Source organism: Notolepis coatsorum, assembly GCF_963971535.1.
Source record: "Notolepis coatsorum genome assembly, chromosome: 17".
In the NCBI taxonomy this organism is placed as follows: Eukaryota; Metazoa; Chordata; class Actinopteri; order Aulopiformes; family Paralepididae; genus Notolepis; species Notolepis coatsorum.
In genome coordinates this window covers 109,690,245-109,714,587 of record NC_140181.1, presented here as the reverse complement: position 1 = coordinate 109,714,587, position 24,343 = coordinate 109,690,245, and the positions used below count along the sequence as shown (strand labels likewise).

Below are 24,343 nucleotides of genomic sequence, written 5' to 3'. Positions count from 1 at the left end.
ACGATAAGATAGATATAATTAGCATTTTTCCGATAAATTCTTATTTTCGGTAAATCTTAAAAACATCGGTAAACAAACGAAATATACACTTTGACTGCCGTTTTGATAGGGTTAAGGTCTTTCTTTACTCTTGGCTACATTTGAAAAATAAAACACAACATTAAATTAATACAGTCTGTATTGATAAATCTATGATAAAAACAGCAGGGTCCCCTTATAAGGGGGACCCTACAGCGTAAAGTCTTAGACAAACGAAACACTTTGCTTTCATGAAATATTGTAAGCAACACAAATCTATTAGTGCTGAGTCTGACCTCATCTTAAATAACAAACAGCTTGTTGTAGTTAACAAAGAGAGAATTTTTTTTTTTTATTTATTATTATTTTTTTTTAATCGGTTTGAATTTATTTTCATATTCGAATCCCATGCCCATCGAACGAAGCTTCGAAGTATTTAAGACAGCCCCTAGTCGCTATGTGTTTGTTATTTTTTTTGCTAGTATGGTCGTGAAATTGGCACAACATTTTTCTCTAAGTGGTATTAAAAAGGTCATCGATTTAACTTGTTGAAACCTGCAGATATCCTGGGTACTCTCTCACCCACTCCTTACACAGAGGACGTACACACAGAACGACACACACACGACACACACAACTGAAGGAGGCTTTTCGTGATTAGAACATTAAATGTTATTTCCACTCGATGCTGCACTCGATCGGCACGGCATCGACCCCCAGAAAACAGACAGACTCTCCATTGAAATCTTTAGAAGTTGGACGACTTCCAGCAACTTCGGGGGGAGGGGGGAGGGGGGGGGGGGGGGGGGCGGAAGTGTTTGGCAAATGAGTGGCCCGCGTTTTATGATTTAGCTAATATAAAAATGCTAAAATTAAATTACATGACATGACAGACATACCGTCGCCCCGGGAGATCAAAAGTAAATTTCAGTCTGTGTTAATTTCCTGGCTGCGATATGAAGCTGGCAAAGTGTAGCGGTACGTATACACCAGCGAAGAAGAGGGAGAGAGAGAGAGAGAGAGAGAGAGAGAGAGAGAGAGAGAGAGAGAGAGAGAGGAGAGAGAGAGAGAGAGAGAGAGAGAGAGAGAGAAGCGAAGAAGCGAAGAAGCGATATCCAGCCCGACTCATTCACTCACTTAACTTAACTCACTTAATCTCTCTCTCTCGCCTCTATTTTTCACACATACACACATCTCACATGAGTTTAGTGGATGTCTGGGATGTTTGCTTGCTTATGGGTTTGTTTTTGTGTAAAACTGGTTGTAATCCTATTACGTCACGAGGAGAGGGGTAACTGGAACCCCAGCTGTGGTGTTGGGTAAGGGAGAGAGTGAAGGGACAGCTAGTTATCGTGCGTGTGAGTGGGTTTTCTTAAAACGTCTGATATTGAAAAACGTTGTCATGTCCAATAGGGGGTGGGGGGGGGGGGGGGGGGAATTGATACGTAGTAGTATCGCGATACTTTGCGTGGCGATACTGTATCGGATACAGGGACACCAAGTATCGACATTTAATTAAGAAAAATAAGAAAATTGGTATTTTTTTTCTTTTGTATAAGGAACTTGCATTGTTCATTTCAATAGCTGTAATAGTTGAGTTGCATTAAGTTAATGCATTGCATTCAGTTAAGTTGGAATATGACTGTAATACAAACAGTTCAGTTTGTCAGGTACATGCAACACAGATGACAGTGTTGACATCCGTCTGCTTGAGAAAATACCACGTTCTGCAATAAAAATTATTGAAGTGAGATGAACAGACTGAACTTTATTTTATTAGATAAAACATGTTGACAAAGTTTTACTTTGCAGTTGAAAAAAGGTAATAAATCGCAATATATCGCAATATTAACACCGCAATACTCAGCACATCGCAATATATTTAGTATCGAAATACCGTCGTGTCGTGACTCAAGTATCGTGATCTAGTATCGTATCGTGAGGCCTCTGGTGACGCCCACCCCTAATGTCCAACCTGTTAACCGTTCTATAACTGAGAAACAAGGGGTTCATCATCAGCCAGTGAACTGCAGTTTATATATGTCCATGTTGAATTGGTTGAATTGACAAGAGTTTCTGTACAGTATAGGCAGGCTTCTCGTCCATGTCAGACTCGGTGTGCGCGCGCATCAGGGAGGCAAAAAGGAACGTCACTGCGGTCGTCCGACCAGGAGCTCCTGGCAGGCGGTGCCCGGGACCAGGCTCAAAACACAAAAGGAAACTTTCGCGGTGACAGCCCCCCAAGGCTCTGGAACGCCCTCCTCCCCCTAAACATGAAAACCTCTGAACTAATTTTAAAAGGCAGCTAAAAACATACCTCTACAGGCAGGCTTTTAAAACACATAGCAGTTTTTTGTTCATGTCTTTTAGTTTTTTTGTCGTCTATTCTGTTGTTTTAGCTCATTTTTATTTATTTTTTAATCTTTTTCCCCCTCCTTTTTCCTCCGATTTCCTCCCCTCCCAATGTTAGTCGTTATGCCAATTCCCAATCCCCTTCCTGGTCGCTGCGCACTTACCCCCCACAGTCGGTCTGGGAGAGTGGAGGCTATCACATGCTTCCTCCAACACACGTCCAGCCAATCAACCGCTTCTTTTCACCTGGCAGCGCGGATTCTCACTGAGAGGGCGTAGCGTGTGGAAGGATCACACTACCGCCCCTAGATCCTATCCGCGCTTAGCAGGCGCCCCGACCGAACTGTAGGAGTCGCAGTTTACAACGACCCGGACCCACCCCGCCAGCTTCTCCCACCCTCTAATACTGCCAATTGTATTAGTGTGAACAGCCAGCCAAGCTGGTGACAACCCCGGAGCTGTGAGCTGGATTCGAACAGGCGAATCCAGCCGCTCCCGGGTTGGTGACGAATGCAATCTCTGTTACGCCACCTGACCGCCCCCTGTTTTAGCTCATTTTAATGTTTTATTCTTTCCTTCAAATGTTTCCCCCTTACTGTATTTGATTGATATATATTGATATATGTTGTTATATATTACTGTTGTAAAGCACTGTAAAGAGAAGGGCGCTATATAAATAACATTTTACTTACTTACTTTTTTTTAAATTTATTTATTATCTTTTTCCTCCTTCTTTTTCCGTTTTTCTCCCATCCCAATGTTAGTCGTTATGCCAATTCCCAATCCCCTTCCTGGTCGTTGCGCACTCTACCCCCTACCGTCGGCCTGGGAGGGCGGAGACTATCACGTGCTTCCTCCGACACATGTGTAGCCAGCCCACCGCGTCTTTTCACCTGGCAGCGCGGACTCTCACTGGGAGAGTGTAACGTGTGGAAGGGTCACACTACCCCCCTCCAGATCCTTCCCTTGCTGTGCAGGCGCCCCGACCGAACTGTAGGAGTCGCTGTTTACAACGACCCGGACCCACCCACCGGCTTCCCTCCCGCTGACTCTGCCAATCGAGCCAGTATGACGGCCGTCGGCCGGCCAAGCCGGAGGCAACGCTGACAGCCGGATTCGATACCAGTGTCTCTTGCGTTGGTGACGAGCGCTTAGTGCGCTGCGCCACCCAGCCGCCCTTACTTACTTACTTTTTACTTAATCCTGGTCAGAACAACGGGGCAGACCAGGCTACAATATATTTGCATTTGTTAGCCATGCTAGCGATCTAAACAATCAATCCATGCCAAAGCTAGATTATGTAAAAGGTGAAAGACTCACACTCACAGCCGTGCATCTTAACGTTTTTCGTTTGAGACAACCATTAGTCTGTTTTAGCGCAGCAGCTCGCGCGGGGGGAGGGGGGAACTCGAGTCACGTGACTCGGCAGGTATTGCCCGATTGGCTCAAACAATGTATGTTTATATAAACGAGAAACACGTCTATTTGTCTGTGTGTGTGTGTGTGTCTCTCTGGGTTTGATCGAGTGTGTGCAGCCTGGCTTTCCTGCCATTGTGGGGACCAAATCTCCCCCCGCAGGTGATGAATTATTGTTTTTGTCGTTGTGGGGACGTTGGCCACAAGCTAAAGGAGCTATTTGAGAAGTGGTGCATGAAGTACACGGTTCCTTTACTTAAGTGAAAGTAATATTAATAAATACCCAGATAAACGAGTACTCTAAAAGTAAAAGTCCTCCATTCAAATTCTACTTAAGTAAAAGTAGAGACATAATTTGCTATTGAATGTACTTAATAATACACCCCCCCCCCCCCCCCACAGATACGCTGGTCGCGTGAATATTAAAGGCAACTTGTGTTCAGCTTTTCTCTGATTGGCCACGACCCCACGCCGCTAGCCCGCCCCCTTTTGCCGCGAGTGCGGCAGGAACCTTCAAGTTCCCTGGTGCAAAATAAATCTGGTAGTTCGTTTATGACGTTAATTAATAATAAACACTGTTAGGACTCTTAATAATACTGTTAGGACTATCTGACTCTTAATAATAAACACTGTTAGGACTATCTGACTCTTACTAATAAACACTGTTAGGACTATCTGACTCTTAATAATAAACACCGTTAGGACTATAAACATTGTTAGGACTATCTGACTCTTAATAATAAACACTGTTAGGACTATCTGACTCTTACTAATAAACACTGTTAGGACTATCTGACTCTTACGAATAAACACTGTTAGGACTATAAACACTGTTAGGACTATCTGACTCTTAATAATAAACACTGTTACAGTGTTAGGACTATCTCGATTCATGCGTCACTACTGTAACTAGAAACTCTGGGTGTCACTGTACATCAGTGTGGAACTGTAAGCTGTAATGTTATGCGTTATTTCGCGTTTTTAACGTCATAAACCAACGCACTACCAGATTCACTCGTCACTGTACATCAGTGGAGGCTGCTTGCTGAAGCGCCAGCGGGGCGATGCGGTGGTTAGTCCCCGGCTTCCGTGCGCCGCCGCCGGCTTGACTCGGTCCAGCTCCAGCAGCAGCGGCCGTGCTCCGTTGTAGAAGCCCTTCAATGACAGAGCTCTCATATTTTGCGAATGCATAAACTATATCTTAAATTATGGCTATGTGTCTAATATGGCTGTCGCTTATCAATGACTTCGCGACAGCCATATTAGACACATAGCCATAATTTAAGATATAGTTTATGCATTCGCAAATATGAGAGCTCTGTCATTGAAGTGGGTGGTGGCAGTGTAACAGCGTTCACCCTGATGTAAAGTAGCGATTTTTATTGTTTTGTCATGACAAACCAATTACATAAGCTGGCTCTAATATTTGCGAATACAACAGCGTTCACCCTGATGTAAACAAAACAAGTCATTGGGAAGTGGCGCAACTCTCTGCCGCGCGGTCACGTGGCCGTGTGGCCAATCAGAGAAACGCTGAACGAAAGGCTGAACACAAGTTGGTTGCCTTTAATATTCACGCACCCTCCCTGGTCACCGCTCGTCTCTCTCACCTGTAAGATCTTGTCCCCGGCCAGAAGGCCGGCGCTCTGGGCGGGGGAGTCGTCGTCCACGGCCCTGATGAACTGGCCCGGTTTGGTCTTCTCGCTGTGCAGGTTGAAGCCGAAAGCGTTCGCTCCCTTCTTCATGTGGCAGAGGCGCGGCCGCAAGCAAACCACCTTCTCCTCCTCCTGAAAAAACACCAGAGGAGACGACATGTTAAAGTCTGCGATGTACCGATAATAAGTTACTTATAACCCGTCGGAGACGAGGGCGTCCGCTTTGGAATTCAAAATAATAACCTGAAAACCACAAGGTCTTCCCTCTAGAAAAGGAGAGAGATAGCAGAGCCGTCAGAGACAGCAGACAGGGGGCGCCAGAGTGTGCGAACCACGTAATGCGCTGCGTCGCAACACGGCCGACCCGGGTTCGATTCCCGGACCCGGCGTTCTTTGCCGAATGTCTTCCCCCTGCTCTGTCTCCCGTTCCTCCTCTCTCTCTCTCTCTCTCTCTGTCTCTCGCTCGCTCTACCGGACTGCCCGGTAGTAAAAACCCAATAGAAATCTAAAAAAAACATTTAGAGACAGCAGGCAGATGTAGACTTACGATCTACCCATCAAACGGTCCTTAACCTCACACACACAGATTACGGTTAAAAAGAGTAGTTACCATTGTTTTTTTTGGAGAGATTCAAAAACGCTAGCCCTGGTCAAACGCCCTGCAGTGATGTCCTGAAGTAAGGGTTGTTGTGAGAGTGAGCGACTTCCCTTTTCGTCTAGTACTGTACACCGATAGCGGCCGTGTTGGCAATGAAAACGTCAAGCGAGGCTTAAAAAAGCAGAAGAGACAGACAACGGAAGGAGTGATGAAACAAAGGAGGAGAAAACAGTGGAGAGCGCTACTCAAATATATCGTGTGTGTACAACATAAGACTGTATGGTGTGTAGGAAGGAAAATTCTTAAGATTAGATTAAAATGTATCGTCATCATTCATGCAGCACAAGTACAGTACAACGAAAATAAGTTTGGCATCCAACCAGAGTGCAAATGTAGCAGTAAAGTGCAACAGTAATAGACAATGTACAGGTGGTTAAATTGGGTACACTACAAAATATACAAGTTAGTATTACTGAGTCTAGTGCTAATCAGATGCATGTACAGTGTATTATATAAATAGAGACGGTATGACTACTACTACCAAGTAGGGCTGACCCCTATTAATCGATTAGTCGACTAATTGGTCGAAAGGAGCCGTAGTCGACTACCCAACCTCTTAGTCGAATAGTAAAAAAAATAAAAATAAAAAATATAATTTTTTTTTTTTTTATCATTCTTTCCAAAAGAAAAGAGGCCTAGAAGCGTGGCTAACGCTAATGGCACGCATACCAGAGGATAACTGCCTAAGAAAACAGGCACAGAGGCACTGAAAGAGGATTTCACCATCTAATGAACACACTAGACTAGACAAATATCAAGATGTATCCATCAGTGGACCAATTGCATGCTTTTGCAGAGGACAAGAAGCCTTCAGTCGACTCCTTCAGACATTAAGCTTCACCCCCCACAGCCCAAATGGAATGATAAAAAAATAAATAAAAAATGTAATTTTTTTTCTTCTTTTTTTTAAATATACTTTATTTTTTTTTAGTCGACCAATAGTCGACTAACGGAACATTTTGGCCAATCATAGTCGACCATCCAAATCCTTAGTCGGGGACAGCCCTACTACCAAGCATTCCTCAAGCATTTAGCCTCAAGTTAAAGTATGGTATGAACCTGAATGGGGACACGTCTTTAACTAAGCTCTCTCTGTGTGTGTGTGTGTGTGTGTGTGTGTGTGTGTGTGTGTGTGTGTGTGTGTGTGTGTGTGTGTGTGTGTGTGTGTGTGTGTGTGTGTGTGTGTGTGGGGGGGTGTGTCCAAGCTACCACTGACCTCACATCCTATGTCCTATAGTGTGGGCTAATCCCGCCGCAGACAGGGGCTATGCCCGAGTTAAGTATTTAAGCCCTCTTACGCACTTCTCAATTACTGATTAATCACAAGGGCTACGTTTTCTGGTGGGATGCACTAAGAGGCTGAGAGACGATATGCCATTTGGAAGAATCAATAAATCGGGGACCAAATTATCAATAAATATCGATATTTCTATTAGTATTAAAAAATTATTATAAGAAAATGATTTAAACAACAAACTTATGTTTATTTTTGCAGCAATTCTTTTGTCGTTGCCGCCATCTTTAGTGTTACAGATTTCCCCGTTCAAAACCACCACAGTGATCCTTCTCATGTTACGGTCGCTGGTCTCTGGATGTGATGGAGGAGTGCGCTGCATATTGAATGCACTGAACTTGCATGAAATGGGGATGTTTTAACTTATTTTTATTATATATATTTTTTTTTAACATATGCAAATATATCGATATGTGATGCCACTTATCGATATCACGCAGTTATCGATAATTATCGATACGTGGTCTCAGCCTTAGAATACAGATGGGCTAGATCCACAAAGAATGGATTGCACGGAGCAAGTTGCACCCTTACTTACAATTCACAATGAATTGAAAAGGGGGGAGCCTGATGTAAACAAGACGAAAGTCTTTCTCTGGTCTGCATCCCCTTAACAATTGTGTGTATTGAGCCGTACTGTATTCTACCCATTCTGCAATCTGTTAAATAAAATTTTCATTCAATCAATCACTGTGCAGATTGATTGATTGAATCAATGTGTCCCTTACACACAACCCCCCCCCCCCCCCACCTAAATGGGGCGGAATGTTTGGCAGGAGGGTGTTGTTTTGAAGACGATCATTAAATTGAACTTTAGAGGATAGAAACGGGGGGGGGGGGGGGGGGGGTCACGTTGAACTAAATAATCGGCTAATAGAGATAAGAATGATATTTACAGCCCTGGTGGAATTTAAACCGTCAGAATGTTTTTAAGAAGAAAGAGAGAGATAGCTTATCTTGCCACCTCAAATAAGAGTATGATAAAAGTAGAAGCGTCTCACTTTCGTAACAAGGGACACTAGGGCTGTCTTAAATACTTGGAAGCTTCGAAGCTTCGTTCGATGGGCATGGGATTCGAATATGAAAATAAAATTCGATTATGTAAAAAAAAATATATATATGAATATATATATTTTTTTTTTCAAAATCAACTCTGCCTCTCTTTGTTAACTACAACAAGCAATGCTGTTTGTTATTTAAGACGAGGTCGGACTCGGCACTGAACACATTTGTGTTCATTGTGCTGCTTTTATAAAGCCTCAAATGACGGCTTACAATATTTCATCAAAATGTAATTTTTTTTTTATTTAAAAATTTATTTCGAAGCTTCGAATTAAAATCGAATCTCGGCCCCGAAGCTTCGAATTCCAAAAAAGAAAAAAACGAAGGTCAGCCCTAAGGGACACAGACACAGACACACAGAAGATATCTTTAGTGGCATGTTCGCTCAATGGGCATTTGGATCAGTCAGCTGAGGCGAATGAGAGCCGTATAATCCATTTAGCCGCACGGCGCGGGGCAGGGAGGAGGATGTGTCCCGGGCTCAGGAGACGGAGAGGCGGCCACCTCTCTCCCTGTGGGAATCTACAGACAATCTGAGACGGGGAGGAGGAGGACGGAGATGCCTCCTTCGCTTACCATCTGCATAAATCTCCCCCCTCTCTCTCCGTCTCATATCCATAGCCTGTTCTCAATCTCGCACACCACAAGACACATATAATAATAATAAGCCCCTTTCGCACATCATGCACCGGACTCCTGACCTTAACTGCACGTTCATCGGAGGGAGGGGCTGTAGAGACATACACAGTATGTGCAAATTAGTTTACCATTCAGAGTGGGACGACGTTCTCCGATCTCTAGCGCCCAAACAGGAAGTAAACTAACCAGCGCTAAGTTTTATTTAGTGGGATGTCGAGTTACATGCTACTAGTTAAATAAACATGTTGTCGATCCTCCGTACACGGGGACCGAGGAGGTCGGCCACTTTTTCCAACCTTCCCGCGTCATCATGCCCATCGCTCTAGTACCCAGACGCCTCCTCTAAAACCAAGCGCAGTATCTTTTAGTCTCCACACGTGCGAACGTGCCAAGCGCCCGTAGTACCCCCGATTCCCTGCGCCGCAGTTGTCCAGAGTTCATGTGCAAAAAGAGGCAAGTCCTCGTGAGGTTGCGGAGGGGAGAGAGGGAGGGAGGGAGGGAGGGGAGGGGGGGGGGGGTGTAGGGGGTTGACAAGCACCTCCAGGGTGGCTGGCCGGAGATCAGGGGAGCTCAGAGCTCTCTCTCCCCGGGACAAAGTCCATCATTGTCGGCCACCGTGGGGCACAGAGAGACCCCCCGAGGAGCGGCCTGGGCGCGCTGACAGGAACAGGAGGAGGAGGAGGAGGAGGAGGAGGAGGAGGAGGAGCGCCAGGCTGAGCTTCTCCTCCGTCAGCTCCTACGCTTTAGGGGTTAAAGGGCCCTCTGTTGGAAGTGACAACAACACACATTAAGCAAGTGTGCCGTTACTTAACGTACGTCCGTCTGCCCGTTTGTTACATCGTCCACGACGTCTTGCCTCGTTCCGTCTCAGCATGTTCACCTGTATTCCGTATTCTCCCGTCCTACTCTGTATCCCCCCCCCCCCCCCCACTTGTGCCGATAGCAAAATTGTGTATTTTAATAGCCCTTAACCACGCCGCCCGTTATACTTAAATACCGTTCATAATTATGCTCTTAAAATGCCTCTCTCTCTCTCTCTATTTAGTATTTACCATCTGAAATTACTCATAAAGAGCTGTTACCCGGGGGGGGGGGGCGTCACTAATCTGCATGGCATGTCATTAATACAAACTCCCTCATTCAGCCCTCCCAGCGGGCATCTCTCTCTCTGGACGTGGCAGCAGCTGTTCTCTCCGCACTCGCTCTCTCTCTCTCTCTCTCTCTCCCTCTCTCTCTCTCTCTCTCTCCGTCCCGTTTCCTGTGAGCTTCCTCTGGTCCCCTAGCAGCGGGTTTTTGTTGTTTGCTGAAGAAGCAGAGACTCGCAGGGTAAACAAACACACAGGGACACGGGTCTCTCTGCCACTCCGTAAGAAAACAAGCTAACAGTGGAGAGAGACGGAGAGGCTCCACGTTAACGCTTTCACTACCACACTGCAAAGGGTTAACGCTTTCACTACCACACTGCAAAGGGTTAACGCTTTCATTACCACACTGCAAAGGGTTAACGCTTTCACTGCCACACTACAAAGGGTTAACGCTTTCATTACCACACTGCAAAGGGTTAACGCTTTCACTACCACACTGCAAAGGGTTAACGCTTTCATTACCACACTGCAAAGGGTTAACGCTTTCACTACCACACTACAAATAGTTGACACGCTTTCATTACCACTCTACAGAGAAGGTTAACGCTTTCATTACCACACTGCAAAGGGTTAACACTTTCATTACCACACTGCAAAGGGTTAACACTTTCATTACCACACTGCAAAGGGTTAACGCTTTCACTACCACACTGCAAAGGGTTAACGCTTTCACTGCCACACTGCAAAGGGTTAACGCTTTCACTCCCACACTGCAAAGGGTTAACGCTTTCACTACCACACTACAGAAGATTAACCTTTCACTACCACACTACAGAAGGTTAACCTTTAACTAGAACACTAAAGAAGGTTAACCTTTTACTACCACACTACAGAAGGTTAACCTTTTTTAAGGCGTACACATTAAGACCATTGACAACATGGTTTGATCCCCAAGCATTAGTATCCTGGAGAAAATTAGAAGAAAACATAGTAGCCCCACATAGACTGAAGGACATAGCATACACTAAAATACCAATCAAGCACTGTGAACGGAAATTTGGCCCCATAATTACTCATGCGATCCGGATATGGCGTGAAACACAAAAAAATATCCTAACCCACATAAATGGCACAATCATACTCCCTTATTCAACAACAATGCACTCTTAATTGAAAAACGACCTATAAGATTCCCTATATGGGAAGAGCAAGGCATACACTCATTAGGGGATGTTTTTAACAAACAGGGTTTTTGTAGTTATGGAGAAATATGCAAGACATTTTATCTCACCAAGTCCACATGGCTTTTTTACATACAGTTACGGCTATGTTTGAAGTCTCACAGTGTTCCATTAGACATACCAATTGAACACCACAGATACCACAAATTCTTCTATGAAAGAGAGACATCGAGAGGTTTTGTTTCAGATTTTTATCATCAATTACTAACGTCCTCGTATGAAACCCTCCAACTAGACTCTGTCTGGAGGAGGGATATACCAGACCTGGAAAGTGACTTTGATTGGCAAGGAGCCTGGGCAAATGTCCGACTTACATCAAGGAACCCGGACCATCAACAAATCAATCTTAACTATATTCACAGGACATACTTGACTCCTATAAGACTGAACAGAATGGGTCTTAAACAAGACTCCAAATGCTCCCAATGTACAAATGGGGACGAAGGGACATTTATGCACATGTATTGGGACTGCCCACCAGTTAAGATATTCTGGAAAGATGTGACCCAACAATTATCAAAACTCGTATCTTGGAATATACCTGTACACCCCTCTGTATTACTATTGAATGATGTTTTTGAGTTTGCAGTACATCCACAGCTAAAGAGATTGGTTTTATCGGGTATCACAGTGGTTAAAAAGCTGATAGCATCACGCTGGTTTCAACCGGAAAAAATGTGCCGGAAAGTTTGGTTTCTTACATATCTCGATGTGATTTATCAAGAAATATCTACAGCAAGAATTCTGGGTCTCAATGAATCCAAAATGACAATGTGGTTAGAAGTGGTGGAGAGAATAAAAGATAGCTTATAATGGTAGTGTCTGGTTAGGAGCGAGGGATAATGGAGGTACTATCCAAAGAGGGGTCCGGGAGGGGGGGGTTCGAGCTGGAGCATATGTGTGTAAGTTTTTAGATAACAGGTATTAGGGGTATATCCTGTATAAGACATTGGTATAAATGGTAATTTCGTTGGATATACACTGTGTATTAATGCTTGTGTATCTTATCGTGTGTTGTCATGTTTGTTTATGTGTTTAAAAAATAAAATAAAAAAGAAGGTTAACCTTTAACTAGAACACTAAAGAAGGTTAACCTTTCACTACCACACTACAAAGGGTTAATGCTTTCACTATCACACTACAGAAGGTTAACCTTTCACTACCACACTACAAAGGGGTAATGCTTTCCCTACCACACTACAGAAGGTTAACCTTTCACTACCACACTACAGAGACGGTTAACTGTCTGTAGTGTGGTAGTGAAAGGGTTAACCTTATATAGTGTGGTAGTGAAAGGGTTAACCTTATATAGTGTGGTAGTGAAAGGGTTATGGGAGGCGTTTTGTTTTCATGACGTACAAATGTGTTGACGTAACAGTCACCAGCATAACACGTTGAAAAGGCACCTGCACCAGGTGTGTTGTGAGATATTTGAAGCAGAAAGCATCAGTATTTGTTACTAACGCTAGTGGAAGTCTATGGGGCATGAAGCGAAGAAAAAATATATACACGCTTGCGTGCATTTCCATTGGCAATGTTAACACATGCTGACAATTTCTGTCTCCGGTTCTGTCTCAAAAACTAAAACACAGGTTCAAATGCTAATAGCTCCTAATTAGGGATGTTCGATATTGGCTTTTTTACCGATACCGATATACCGATATTGTCCAACTCTTAATTTCCGATACCGATATCAACCGATACCGATATATGCAGGGTTCCCCCCCCCCCCCCAAAAAACGTAATAATTTCAGGTAATTAACATTACATATCTCTTGTCGTGTAATTAACACAACATTATGCATACTTTTGACAATAAATAAAATTATAATTTGTTCTTACTTGCTTGCCTGGGTAAATAAATGTAAAAAAAAATATATATATATATATATTTTTTTTTTAAACCGATATTTTCCGATATCACATTTGTATGCCAATATCGGTAGGCCGATAATATTGGACATCCCTACTCCTAATAGTTTGTGAGAAATAAATGGCTTGTAATTTAATTTACTCTAAATTAGATTTATTGAAAATTAAGACTACTTGAAGACGGCACAACCTCTGCCTTGGTCTCTAGTCTTCGCTCTCTCTGCTTTATACCGTTCAGCTTGTGAGCCGTGAGCCTCAGGCAGGAAAACCACAAATTAGTACTGCGGCACAATGGCATCTGTTCAGGAGCCCACAGCAGCATCGAGATGACCTACATCTCCCTCGCATCGAGCGGCCCAAAGTCACTATATAGTCCTATATTTCAGTGAATATAGGATATTGCTATTATTTATAAAATGACAGAGTTTTGGTTTGATATCACACTTTACATTGCCACGAAGACCAATGTGATGCATATCATTTAACCTCTTTAACAGGCCTGGACATTTTTGCATAAAACGCCTGTCGATTGGACACTGAAAGCAAATTGGATGCTATTTGAAAGGAAAGGCCTCTTTTGAAAAGGAAACACTCTGTATTTTCTTACACAACAGGAAGAGTCACTTTGAGTGCTATTGTCATAGAGTTTGAGGTTTGAACACACTGAAATAAAGTTTTTTTCCAATGTGATGCACATCATTTAAGATCCCTGGGGGATTGGGAAGGTGAATTTACACAGGCAGATGTTTACAAATCCCTTATGTGATTGCTTAAGAACGATAACGTGGTAATTTCTTCCATGTCGGCCTGCCCCAGCTGACATGTGTAGATAACCATCTTTCAGAGAAGGCATTTATCCATGTCTCCATCTAGATGGAGCGACAGTGACTCTGGAGGTGTTAGTTTGATGTGAAAACAAAATGCATGTTATGGTGAATATTATATGGTTGTAATCTCATAACATTTAGTAGGATCTCTCTTCTACTAGTAATCTCATAAGATTTAGTAGGATCTCTCTTCCACTAGTAATCTCATAACATTTAGTAAAATTCCTCTTCTACTAGTAATCTCATAAAATTTTGTAGGATTCCTCTTCTACTAGTAATCTCATAACATTTAGTAAGATTCCTCTTCTACTAGTAATCTCATAACATTTAGTAGGATCTCTCTTCCACGAGTAATCTCATAACATTTAGTAGGATTCCTCTTCTACTAGTAATCTCATAACATTTAGTAGGATTCCTCTTCTACTAGTAATCTCATAACATTTAGGAGCCACAGAACAACTGCGTCTGCATTTGATCTCGTCTTGTCGATGGTGTAAAATGAATTAGGTATATTGTTAGTAAGTTAGCCATGTAATAAGCGGGATAATGTATAGCTATACTCGGTCATTGTCGCAAAATTATTTACCTTCACTACGACAATTTTGCGACAATGACCTCATAGCTATACATTATCCCTTACATATGTACTTAGGCTAGCCAGAAGATTTTGATATTCATGCAATTTAGTTTGTGTGGTGTGTTGCAACAATAAATAACAAAATGTTCTAAAGAAAAAAGAAAAAGAAAACGCTATTACAGAGAGAGTTAAGTACCGAAAAAAAGGTTCCGTTGGGTAGAGATACCGAATTCCAGGAACCGGTACCGGTTCAAAATGTGAAAGGTACCCAATCCTAATGCAACCCAGGTGATATTTCACCCACCCGAGTACATTTTTCGAAAAGTTTCATACCGAGTTCGTCATCTCCCAGAAATGCTGAGACCACGTTCCATTCCATCATCTGCTCCACTCCCTCCTTCCATCATTCATGGGCACATGAACAGCAGCAGTCCTTTATGGTGCAACTCCCATCCCTCAACCAACCAACCCCCACAAACCCGCTTGAAGGCGACCACACCAAGTAAACTGGCAATCTGTGGGGAGCACTGCGTTGTTCAGTGTTTGCAGTGATGGGAATTACGGCTCTTTGAAGAGAGACGGATCTTTTGGCTCCGTTCCTTTCCAGGAATGACTAATCATTCTCTCTTTTTTTTTTTTAGGGGGCTGGGTTACTTGGTTTATCAGTCTTGAATCTAAATCTATGCTTTATCCGCAGAATAATCACTAGGATAATGGTAAGATAAGATTTGGATCAGATTTGGATCAGATTCAAACTTTAGATACTTAAAGCCCCTGGACACAAAGCCTCAAACCGTTAAAATGTATGATATCCAACATCAGTGTGGTATTAAACGTCCACCAAAGTGTGAATGAAAAGGTATAGGTCTATCTTAAGGTGAGAGGTCATCCCAAAACAGTCCCTAAATTAAGTAATCTGAAAACGTTCCAGATTCGTTCTTACAGTAAAGAAAACAAACACTTATATCCGCATTATAGAACGCAGAGGGGCTAAATAGATTGTAAATTAATCATGCTTGTTGCAATGTTAAATGCAGAATTTTGCGCTTGGATCGAGAGACACCACCACGACTGTGAAGTGAACGATTCAATGTCGCAGTTTTCGGAATTCCACCCTCTGGCTGAAATAATAACGGCTCCCACACCAAGTATGACTCGGCTCCCTTCGTTCGTACCAAAGAGCCATTCAAAAGAGTCGGATCGTTCGCAAACGTCACATCACTAAGTGTTTGTGGATGTGCTTTGTCACAACATGATTGATCTCGTCATCTTTGGCGAGAGTTCCCTGAATGAGAAGAGTTGAACGTCAAAGGTTAAAGTTTTTTACCGTTCCGTGTACAGATCAATGCCACATCCGCTAGTTTACTCTGGTATCCAGCAAAACATGTCTTCCGATTTAGGCCTATCCAGTTCCTATAGCTCTGGTTTCCAAGCTAGCTTGCATACGTTCCATGGGTTTGACGTGGCAGGCTAAGAAGGAAGGTAAAGTCGAGGCTAGGGCGGAGCTACCTATAGGCGACACAGGCGGTGGTTAATGTGCCAGGTCCGGCCCCGTTCATCAGTCATGATTTAATGCATTAAAAAGCCTTTCAAAAATGTTATCTTCACAGAATAGGCCCGTGTAGATCACGTTAATGTTAAAGAGTTTCTAGGCAAGTGGGGCGGCTACGTGGCGTAGTGGGCAAGGCGCTCGCCACAAAATCTGGAGACGCTGGGCTTGCCTGTTCGAGCCCAGCGCTCCACATTGCTTTCAGTTTAGCTGGTCGTCCGTACTAATACACATTGGCCGTATTAGGGGGTGGGAAACTGATGGGTGGGGATCGGGCGTTGTGGACAGCGACTCCTACAGGTCGGTTGGTGCGCCTGCGCAGTGGAATCAGGAAGTGTCGGGGGCAGCGTGAGCCTCCCACGCGTTACTCCTCGCCACTGAGAGATCGAGCTGCGCAGGTGAAAAGATGCGACTGCTGTTACCTCAAGTACCGGAGGGGACTTGTGCTATGTATGACTTAGTCCACATTGCAGCCGGCTTGTGGGAGGCAAGAAACAGCGTCCGTGACAGGGGAGGGTTGAATTGGATGATACGAAATTGGGATGGGAGAAAATATAGAAAATGGGAGAAAAAGTGGATAAAAAAAAAATCGTTTCTAGGCAAGTCAACTTCCTTGTTGCATGTAATCATCAAAGTCATGCACTTGTCCTAATAAACTAACCTACACTGTAGCACTCAACACTTTGATGAACATTGTTACTCTCAGCTGATAAGAGTTGTGCCCTTCCTTCCTGATGACTTGTCGTACAGAACTTGTAAGTCCCTTTGGATAAAAGCGTCAGCTAAGTAGGGATGGGTACCGAATTCGGTACTTTTAAAAAGGTACTTACCAAAACACGTTGGTACTACAGAGTATTTATATTTTTTTATGATTTCTTTTGCCTTTTTTCTTTTTTACTTTTTTATGTTCATGTCAACGTTCACACGCACACCTAGGATTTGACTTGATTCAACAACAAAGCAGTCGGGGCAATGGCAAGCCGAAAACGGTCGAAAGTGTGGTTATTTGAAGTTTGGATTTATTTTTTTCGTAACCGAGGTAGGTAGATTACATTTTTAGAGACTAAAGTACAGAAAAAAGGTACCGTTGGGTACCGGTATCGATTCACAGGTACCGGTACCGTATCGGTTCAAATGTGAACGGTACCCATCCCTACCTACAGCTAAGTGACCAAATGTAAATGTAATCATGTCACCCTGGCCTGGAGCCGCAGCTCCGCACCCGTTTCTTAGAATAATAATGTTCAACTTGAGAAAGGCCAGAGGATCACCGTGGATCACTAAGCCCACACCTCGACAGAACACACTCTGGAATCAACTGGCTCCATGCTCACACATCTCATGCCAAAAAAATCATGCAAGAAGCACCGACAATACAAAAGACCAATAATGTTGACAATGGAACACAGCTATCATATTACCTTTAACCATAAAGGTAACTCATTGTACAACTACGGTAATCATATTAATTGAATGATTCACTGGCTACGTCCAATATAACAAGTCTGTAAAAAGAAATCTACATAATTTCGTAAGTGCGGCTTTGGATAGAAGCGTCAGCTAAAATACCAAATGTAAATGCTGATGTGAGTTAAAGTTATTTTCAGAGTCACATTTTTCTCTCCGACTCTGTAATTAGTTACCGGAACTTCTAACCAAACTGGTTCTAACTCATTCAGCTCCAGTTTAGCTAAATAAATATTGTTTGCATTTTATGTCTGAACTCGGCTGCAACTCACTTCCTGTCGGTGTGACGTGTGTTTAATAAAGACAGAAGGGTTAACCCTTTCACTACCACACTAGAAAGGGTTAACCCTTTCACTACCACACTAGAACGGGTTAACCCTTTCACTACCACACTACAGACGGTTAACCCTTTCACTACCACACTACAGACGGTTAACCCTTTCACTACCACACTAGAAAGGGTTAACCCCTTCACTACCACACTACAGACGGTTAACCCTTTCACTACCACACTAGAAAGGGTTAACCCTTTCACTGCCACACTAGAGGCGGTTAACCCTTTCACTACCACACTAGAAAGCGTTAACCCTTTCACTACCACACTACAGACGGTTAACCCTTTCACTACCACACTAGAAAGGGTTAACCCTTTCACTACCACACTACAGACGGTTAACCTCCTGTAGTGTGGTAGTGAAAGGTTAACCTTTGGTAGTGGCAGTGAAAGGTTAATCTTCGGTAGTGGTAGTGAAAGGTTAACCGTCGGTAGTGTGGTAGTGAAAGGGTTCAAGTGGGGGGGGGGAAAGTCCCTATACTGCTTCCTACATGACGACCATAACTCATAACGACGGGTGTCATTTGAAACATGTTGGCAGAAACCCAACAGGTACTGTATAGAACAAGGCATGACCCTCCACAGAACGCCACGGCGTATATCATCATCACCGACTGCTCTGAAGGGTGAATCATACGGACGGTGTTCAAACAGCTCAGTCAACACACACAACGTAATAATGGCGTCGGCAGCAGCGAGAACAGACACACGCCTGTCCGATGAAGACGATAATATCCGCCTTTGTATTTACTGCCTGGGTACGTGATGATGAGTCAACATGGCACATACAGTAGAGACCTCAGTATCACTCGGCCTCCTATCAGGGGGGAACTCCCGTCTTACCGTGTTCTGTGGACGACGACGACAGTGCCGGTATTGGTATCGGTATCGGCCGCCGATATCAGTAAAATAGCTGGATCGGGTATTGGTAAAAAAATATATATATATCGGATTTTAAAACAATAATAATAATAATTATAAGAAATAACCATTCAGTACATTTATATCTATGTGTTAATTTGTTACATTTAGTTTCACTAAGGTCGCTTTCACACAGGGGCTGTTTGGTCCGGACTTTCGGACCAGAATTCGATAGTCCGGTTTTTCGGGTTTGTGTGAATGCGTGTCGAACTCGGTTCGCGGACCAAACAGGCGAACTCTGGTCCGCCTGAAAACGTCGGTCTCGGTTCGCTTCATCGGACCAAACGCGAACCAAATATAGGAAGTGATTATTATTACCACTGCTCGCAGCACTCACTGCAAAACAAGCACACTGCATCTATCTATCTATCTATCTATCTATCTATCTATCTATCTCTCTATCTATCTCTCTATCTATCTATCTAACTGTGCATCTTGGGAAGAAGGAAGAAAAAACGCGGCTTATTATTATTACCGAGGCGCACGGCATTGGATCAATGGATCAATGCCACGTCAATACTATTATTACCTTACCACTGCTCGCAGCATTCATTCACTGCAAAACAAGCACACTGCATCTATCTCTCTATCTATCTATCTATATATCTGTGCATCTTGGGAAGAAGGAAGAAAAAACGCGGCTTATTACATTATTAATAAAACAGCTACTTGTGGGCACTCATAAAAACAACGTGGTGTTTAGCGAGAGGATGGTGGTAATGTGCTTCAATGGAACAATGGATCAATGCCATGTCAAAACTCGCCTCCGCTGATCTGGAGGGCTCGCAGACACACAGACACACACACACACGGGCTCGCAGCCACACACACATTGCCACTGTCCAATAGACAAGCGCCCTTTTTGACCGCGTGACATTGTTCAGAAGGTCTCGGTCCGCATGACAGATTTCTATGTGAACGCAGGCGAACCAAATGAAGAATGCAACAATGTTGCAACTTCACCACCAGAACCGCACCGAGTCCACCAAAACTATATGTGAAAGCGACCTAAGTTAGGAAAGTGATGTTTTAAGTCGAGCCTGATGTTGCCTTGTTGCACAAAAGAATGATCCCAGTCTCTTCCACACACTGAGTGACAGTGAAGCATACAGTTTATAAATTGAATGAATGAAGTTTATTTTCTGTCTTTGTTTACAACAAATCAAAAACACACTTGTGATCCTTTACAATTCTTAAAAACTAAATATATTTTAATATAAAATTTAAAAAAAAACATGGATTAAATAAGAAATTTGTAACTTTTTGGGAAAAAACATTTGGACAATGGGTATCGGATCGGTATCGGTATTGGCCTGATACCCAAACCCAAGTATCGGTATCGGTATCGGGACTGAAAAAGTCGGATCGGTGCATCCCTACCAAAAATACAGGAAGTGTTTTCACCGAATACTCCGATGGCGCTCCACCCTGGAGACTCATCAACTGACTCATCATCACAACAAACCCTGATCCTCCTGTTCTCTGGACGAGTTAATGATGACCGGCCGCGAGCCACAGAGTTAATGATGACCGGCCGCGAGCCACAGAGTTAATGATGACCGGCCGCGAGCCACAGAGTTAATGATGACCGGCCGCAAGCCACAGTTTAATGATGACCGGCCGCCAGCCACAGAGTTAATGATGACCGGCCGCGAGCCACAGAGTTAATGATGACCGGCCGCGAGCCACAGAGTTAATGATGACCGGCCGCGAGCCACAGAGTTAATGATGACCGGCCGCGAGCCACAGTGCATATAGTGCACAAAGTCCTTCAGCCAATGGCCGCCTGCCCGGTCATCCGGACGGCGAGTCAGTGAACGCTCAATTTAGCAGCTGCTCCCGACTGATTAGAGAGTGGGGGGGGGGGGGGGGGGGGGGTGCTGGGGAGGGCCTGTAGCTCAGAGACACAGAGCACCTGGGGGGGGAGAGAGAGGGAGAGAGAGACAGAGAGAGGTTAGAGGTGGAGAGGGAGAGAGAGACATACGTTAGAGATGGAGAGACAGAGAGAGGTTAGAGATGGAGAGAGAGACAGACAGAAAGAGAGAGAGAGGTTAAAGGTGGAGAGAAAGCGAGAGAGACAGAAAGAGAGAGACAGAGAGAGGTTAGCGGTGGAGAGAAAGAGAGAGAGACAGAAAGAGAGAGAGGTTAGAGGTGGAGAGAAAGAGAGAGAGACAGAAAGAGAGAGAGGTTAGAGGTGGAGAGAAAGAGACAGAGATGTTAGAGATGGAGAGAAAGAGGTTAGAGTTGGAGAGAGGTTAGAGATGGAGGATAAATAGAGAGAGAGAGAGAGAGAGAGAGAGATGAATTGAAAATGGGGGACCCTGATGTAAACAAGACGAAAGTCTTTCTCTGATCTGCATCCCCTTAACAAGAGAGAGAGAGAGAGAGAGAGAGAGAGGGAAGTTAGATATGGAGATAGGGGGAAAGAGAGGTTCAATATGGAGAGAGAGAGACAGAGGTTAGATATATATATATATAGAGAGAGAGAGAGAGAGAGAGAGAGAGAGAGAGAGAGAGAGAGAGAGAGAGAGAGAGGTTATATATATATAGAGATGTTAGATACAAAGAGAGAGACAGACCATCAGAATTAAAAGGAACAATCACGTAAATAAACAATTGTGCAAAATAGAGGACTCTCTAAGCTCTAACTCCTTCTGGGACCACTGGAACTCATTGAATAAAGATAAGCCGGAAGAAATGGCTATCCAAGATGGGGATGTTTGGACAAACCACTTCACATCACTCTTTACAACTGTACCCCTAAATACAAAAACGGAAACCAGCCAGATATGTGAAAAATTACAAAAATGGGAAAATATCATAAAGGATAATCAAAACCCTTTAGACTTCCCAATCACAGAACAAGAGCTGAAATCAAAACTCCAGTGCCTTAAAGCTAGAAAGGCCTGTGGTACAGATGGCATATTAAATGAAATGATTAAACACAGCTCTGAAAAATTCCAATTGGCTATTTTAAAATTATTCAATCTGACACTAAATCTAGGCTATTTTCCTGATGTCTGGAATGAAGGACTCATAACCCCAATTTTCAAGAGTGGAGATAAACATGACCCAAAAAACTATAGGGGTATCTGTGTGACGAGTAATTTGGGCAAACTTCTATGTAGTATCATCAACACCAGACTCATAGAATTCCTTACAGAACACAGCGTTCTAAGTAAAAGCCAAATCGGATTCTTACCAAATTATCGTACCTCTGACCATATATACACTCTTAAAACCCTAATTGACATTCACGTAAAACAGAACAAAAACAAAATATATTCCTGCTTTGTCGATTTTGAAAAAGCCTTTGACTCAATTTGGCACAAAGGTCTTTTCTTCAAAATTCTAGAAAGTGGTGTTGGAGGAAATACATATGACTTGATCAAATCCATGTACACAAAAAACAGATGTGTTGTTAGAATTGGAAATAAAAGAACAAATTTCTTCACCCAGGGTCGCGGAGTCCGCCAGGGGTGCAATTTAAGCCCAACATTGTTCAATATATATATAAATGAATTAGCAAAGTTATTAGAACTTTCTACTGCACCCGGTCTGACTCTGCACGATACCAATGTAAAATTACTGATGTACGCAGATGATCTGGTTCTGCTGTCAGCCACTAAAGAGGGTCTACAACAGAACCTAGACATCCTCCACCAGTTCTGTCAGACATGGTCTCTGAACGTAAACATGAAGAAGACTAAAGTCATGATCTTTCAAAGGAGACACGAGTCTCAGAGTTCACATAATACATTTAAATTAGGCACACACATATTAGAAAACACAAAAAGCTACCCATATTTGGGATTGAAAATAAATCATAATGGAAACTTCAATATGGCTGTGAATGAATTGAAGGAGAAGGGAAGAAGGGCTTTTTATGCCATCAAAAGGAAAATTCCAATTGACATCCCAATTAGGACCTGGCTCAAAATTCTAAATTCCGTAATAAATCCAATAATATTATATGGCAGTGAAGTGTGGGGTCCATTAACTAACCAAGATTTCCCAAAATGGGAAAAACACCCATTAGAAGTACTGCATGCAGAATTGTGCAAAAACCTACTTAAGGTCCACAGACACACTGCCAATAATGCATGCAGGGCAGAACTCGGCCAATACCCCCTAATCATTCAAATTCAAAAGCGAGCCATAAAATTTTACACACACCTCCAATCAAGTGACCCCCACTCCTACCACTACAAAGCCCTTCAGAGCCAAGAGATGAACCCAGAAAAGAGTCCCCTCTGCCAGCTAGTCAGAAATCTCTGCCCACAAATGCCTCAGGACAGATACCAAAAAATCTGGCCCAACCAAATAACCTCAAAACAAAAAGAAAACTATATAGAATATTGGAACAAATCAACCAAATCTCAAAGTAAATTAGAATTCTATTTGACCCTAAACAGAGAGTACACGGTGGCAGAATACCTGACCACTGTGAATGATATAAAATTAAGAAAGACATTGACACGGTACAGACTAAGTGGACATAGTCTAGCCATAGAAACAGGCCGTCACAGGCAGAACTGGCTGCCCAGAGAGGCCAGGCTGTGTTCACTTTGTCATCAGGGGGATGTTGAGACAGAACCTCACTTCCTACTATACTGTGAGAAATACAAGGATCTAAGAGAAGTCTTCTTTGATAAAATAAACAAAATTGATCCACAGTTTATCCATCTCCCTGATAATCAAAAGCTGTTATATATATGTGGGGAGAAAAGTCAGTGTACAGTATTAGCTGCAAAATATGTAGATGGTTGTCATACAATAAGAGAACAAGCCCTGTAAATACATGTATCTGGGTGGCTACATCTGTAAAATGACTACCCGATTGAATGATTATTTTGTAATTTAATATGTTTCTGTTGATTGTTTTACTTATTGCTAATATTATGGTATGTTTTATTGCTTAATAATATATATGTTATTGTTTGTATGTTGGACTTGCTTTGGCAATAAGTATGTTGATATTTCATGCCAATAAAGCCTATTTGAATTGAATTGAATTGACAGACAGAGCGGTTAGATACAGAGAGCGACAGAGACGTTATATATGGAGAGAGAGACAGACAGAGCGGTTAGAGATATATAGAGAGACATAGAGGTTAGATATGGAGAGAGAGACAGAGGTTAGAGGTGGAGAGAGGGGGTGGAGAGAGAGGAAGAGGGAGAGAGACAAGAGGGAGAGAGAGAGCATATATACTATTCCAGATACTTCAAAGGCGCTCTCATCATAATCACTTGCACCAAATGTAATTATTATAATCCCTGTCATGCCAAAAAATTTATAATAACCCTGACCAAATCTCGATAGATCTTACGGCTTATTTTGGACAGCATTAACTTCACAGTCTCCAACATAAGCTG

General features: G+C 43.1%; 1 protein-coding gene across 1 annotated transcript in view; it reads right to left on the bottom strand.

Annotated features, from left to right (window-relative positions):
• The window catches only part of LOC311243725 (Na(+)/H(+) exchange regulatory cofactor NHE-RF1-like), a 69,071-nt gene that overhangs the window by 21,447 nt on the left and 23,281 nt on the right, over nt 1-24,343 (bottom strand). Inside the window, exon 2 of the mRNA XM_084333059.1 lies at nt 5,397-5,573. Within this exon, the coding sequence (XP_084189185.1) occupies nt 5,397-5,573 (177 nt within the window). The remainder of the gene's footprint in view (nt 1-5,396; nt 5,574-24,343) is intronic.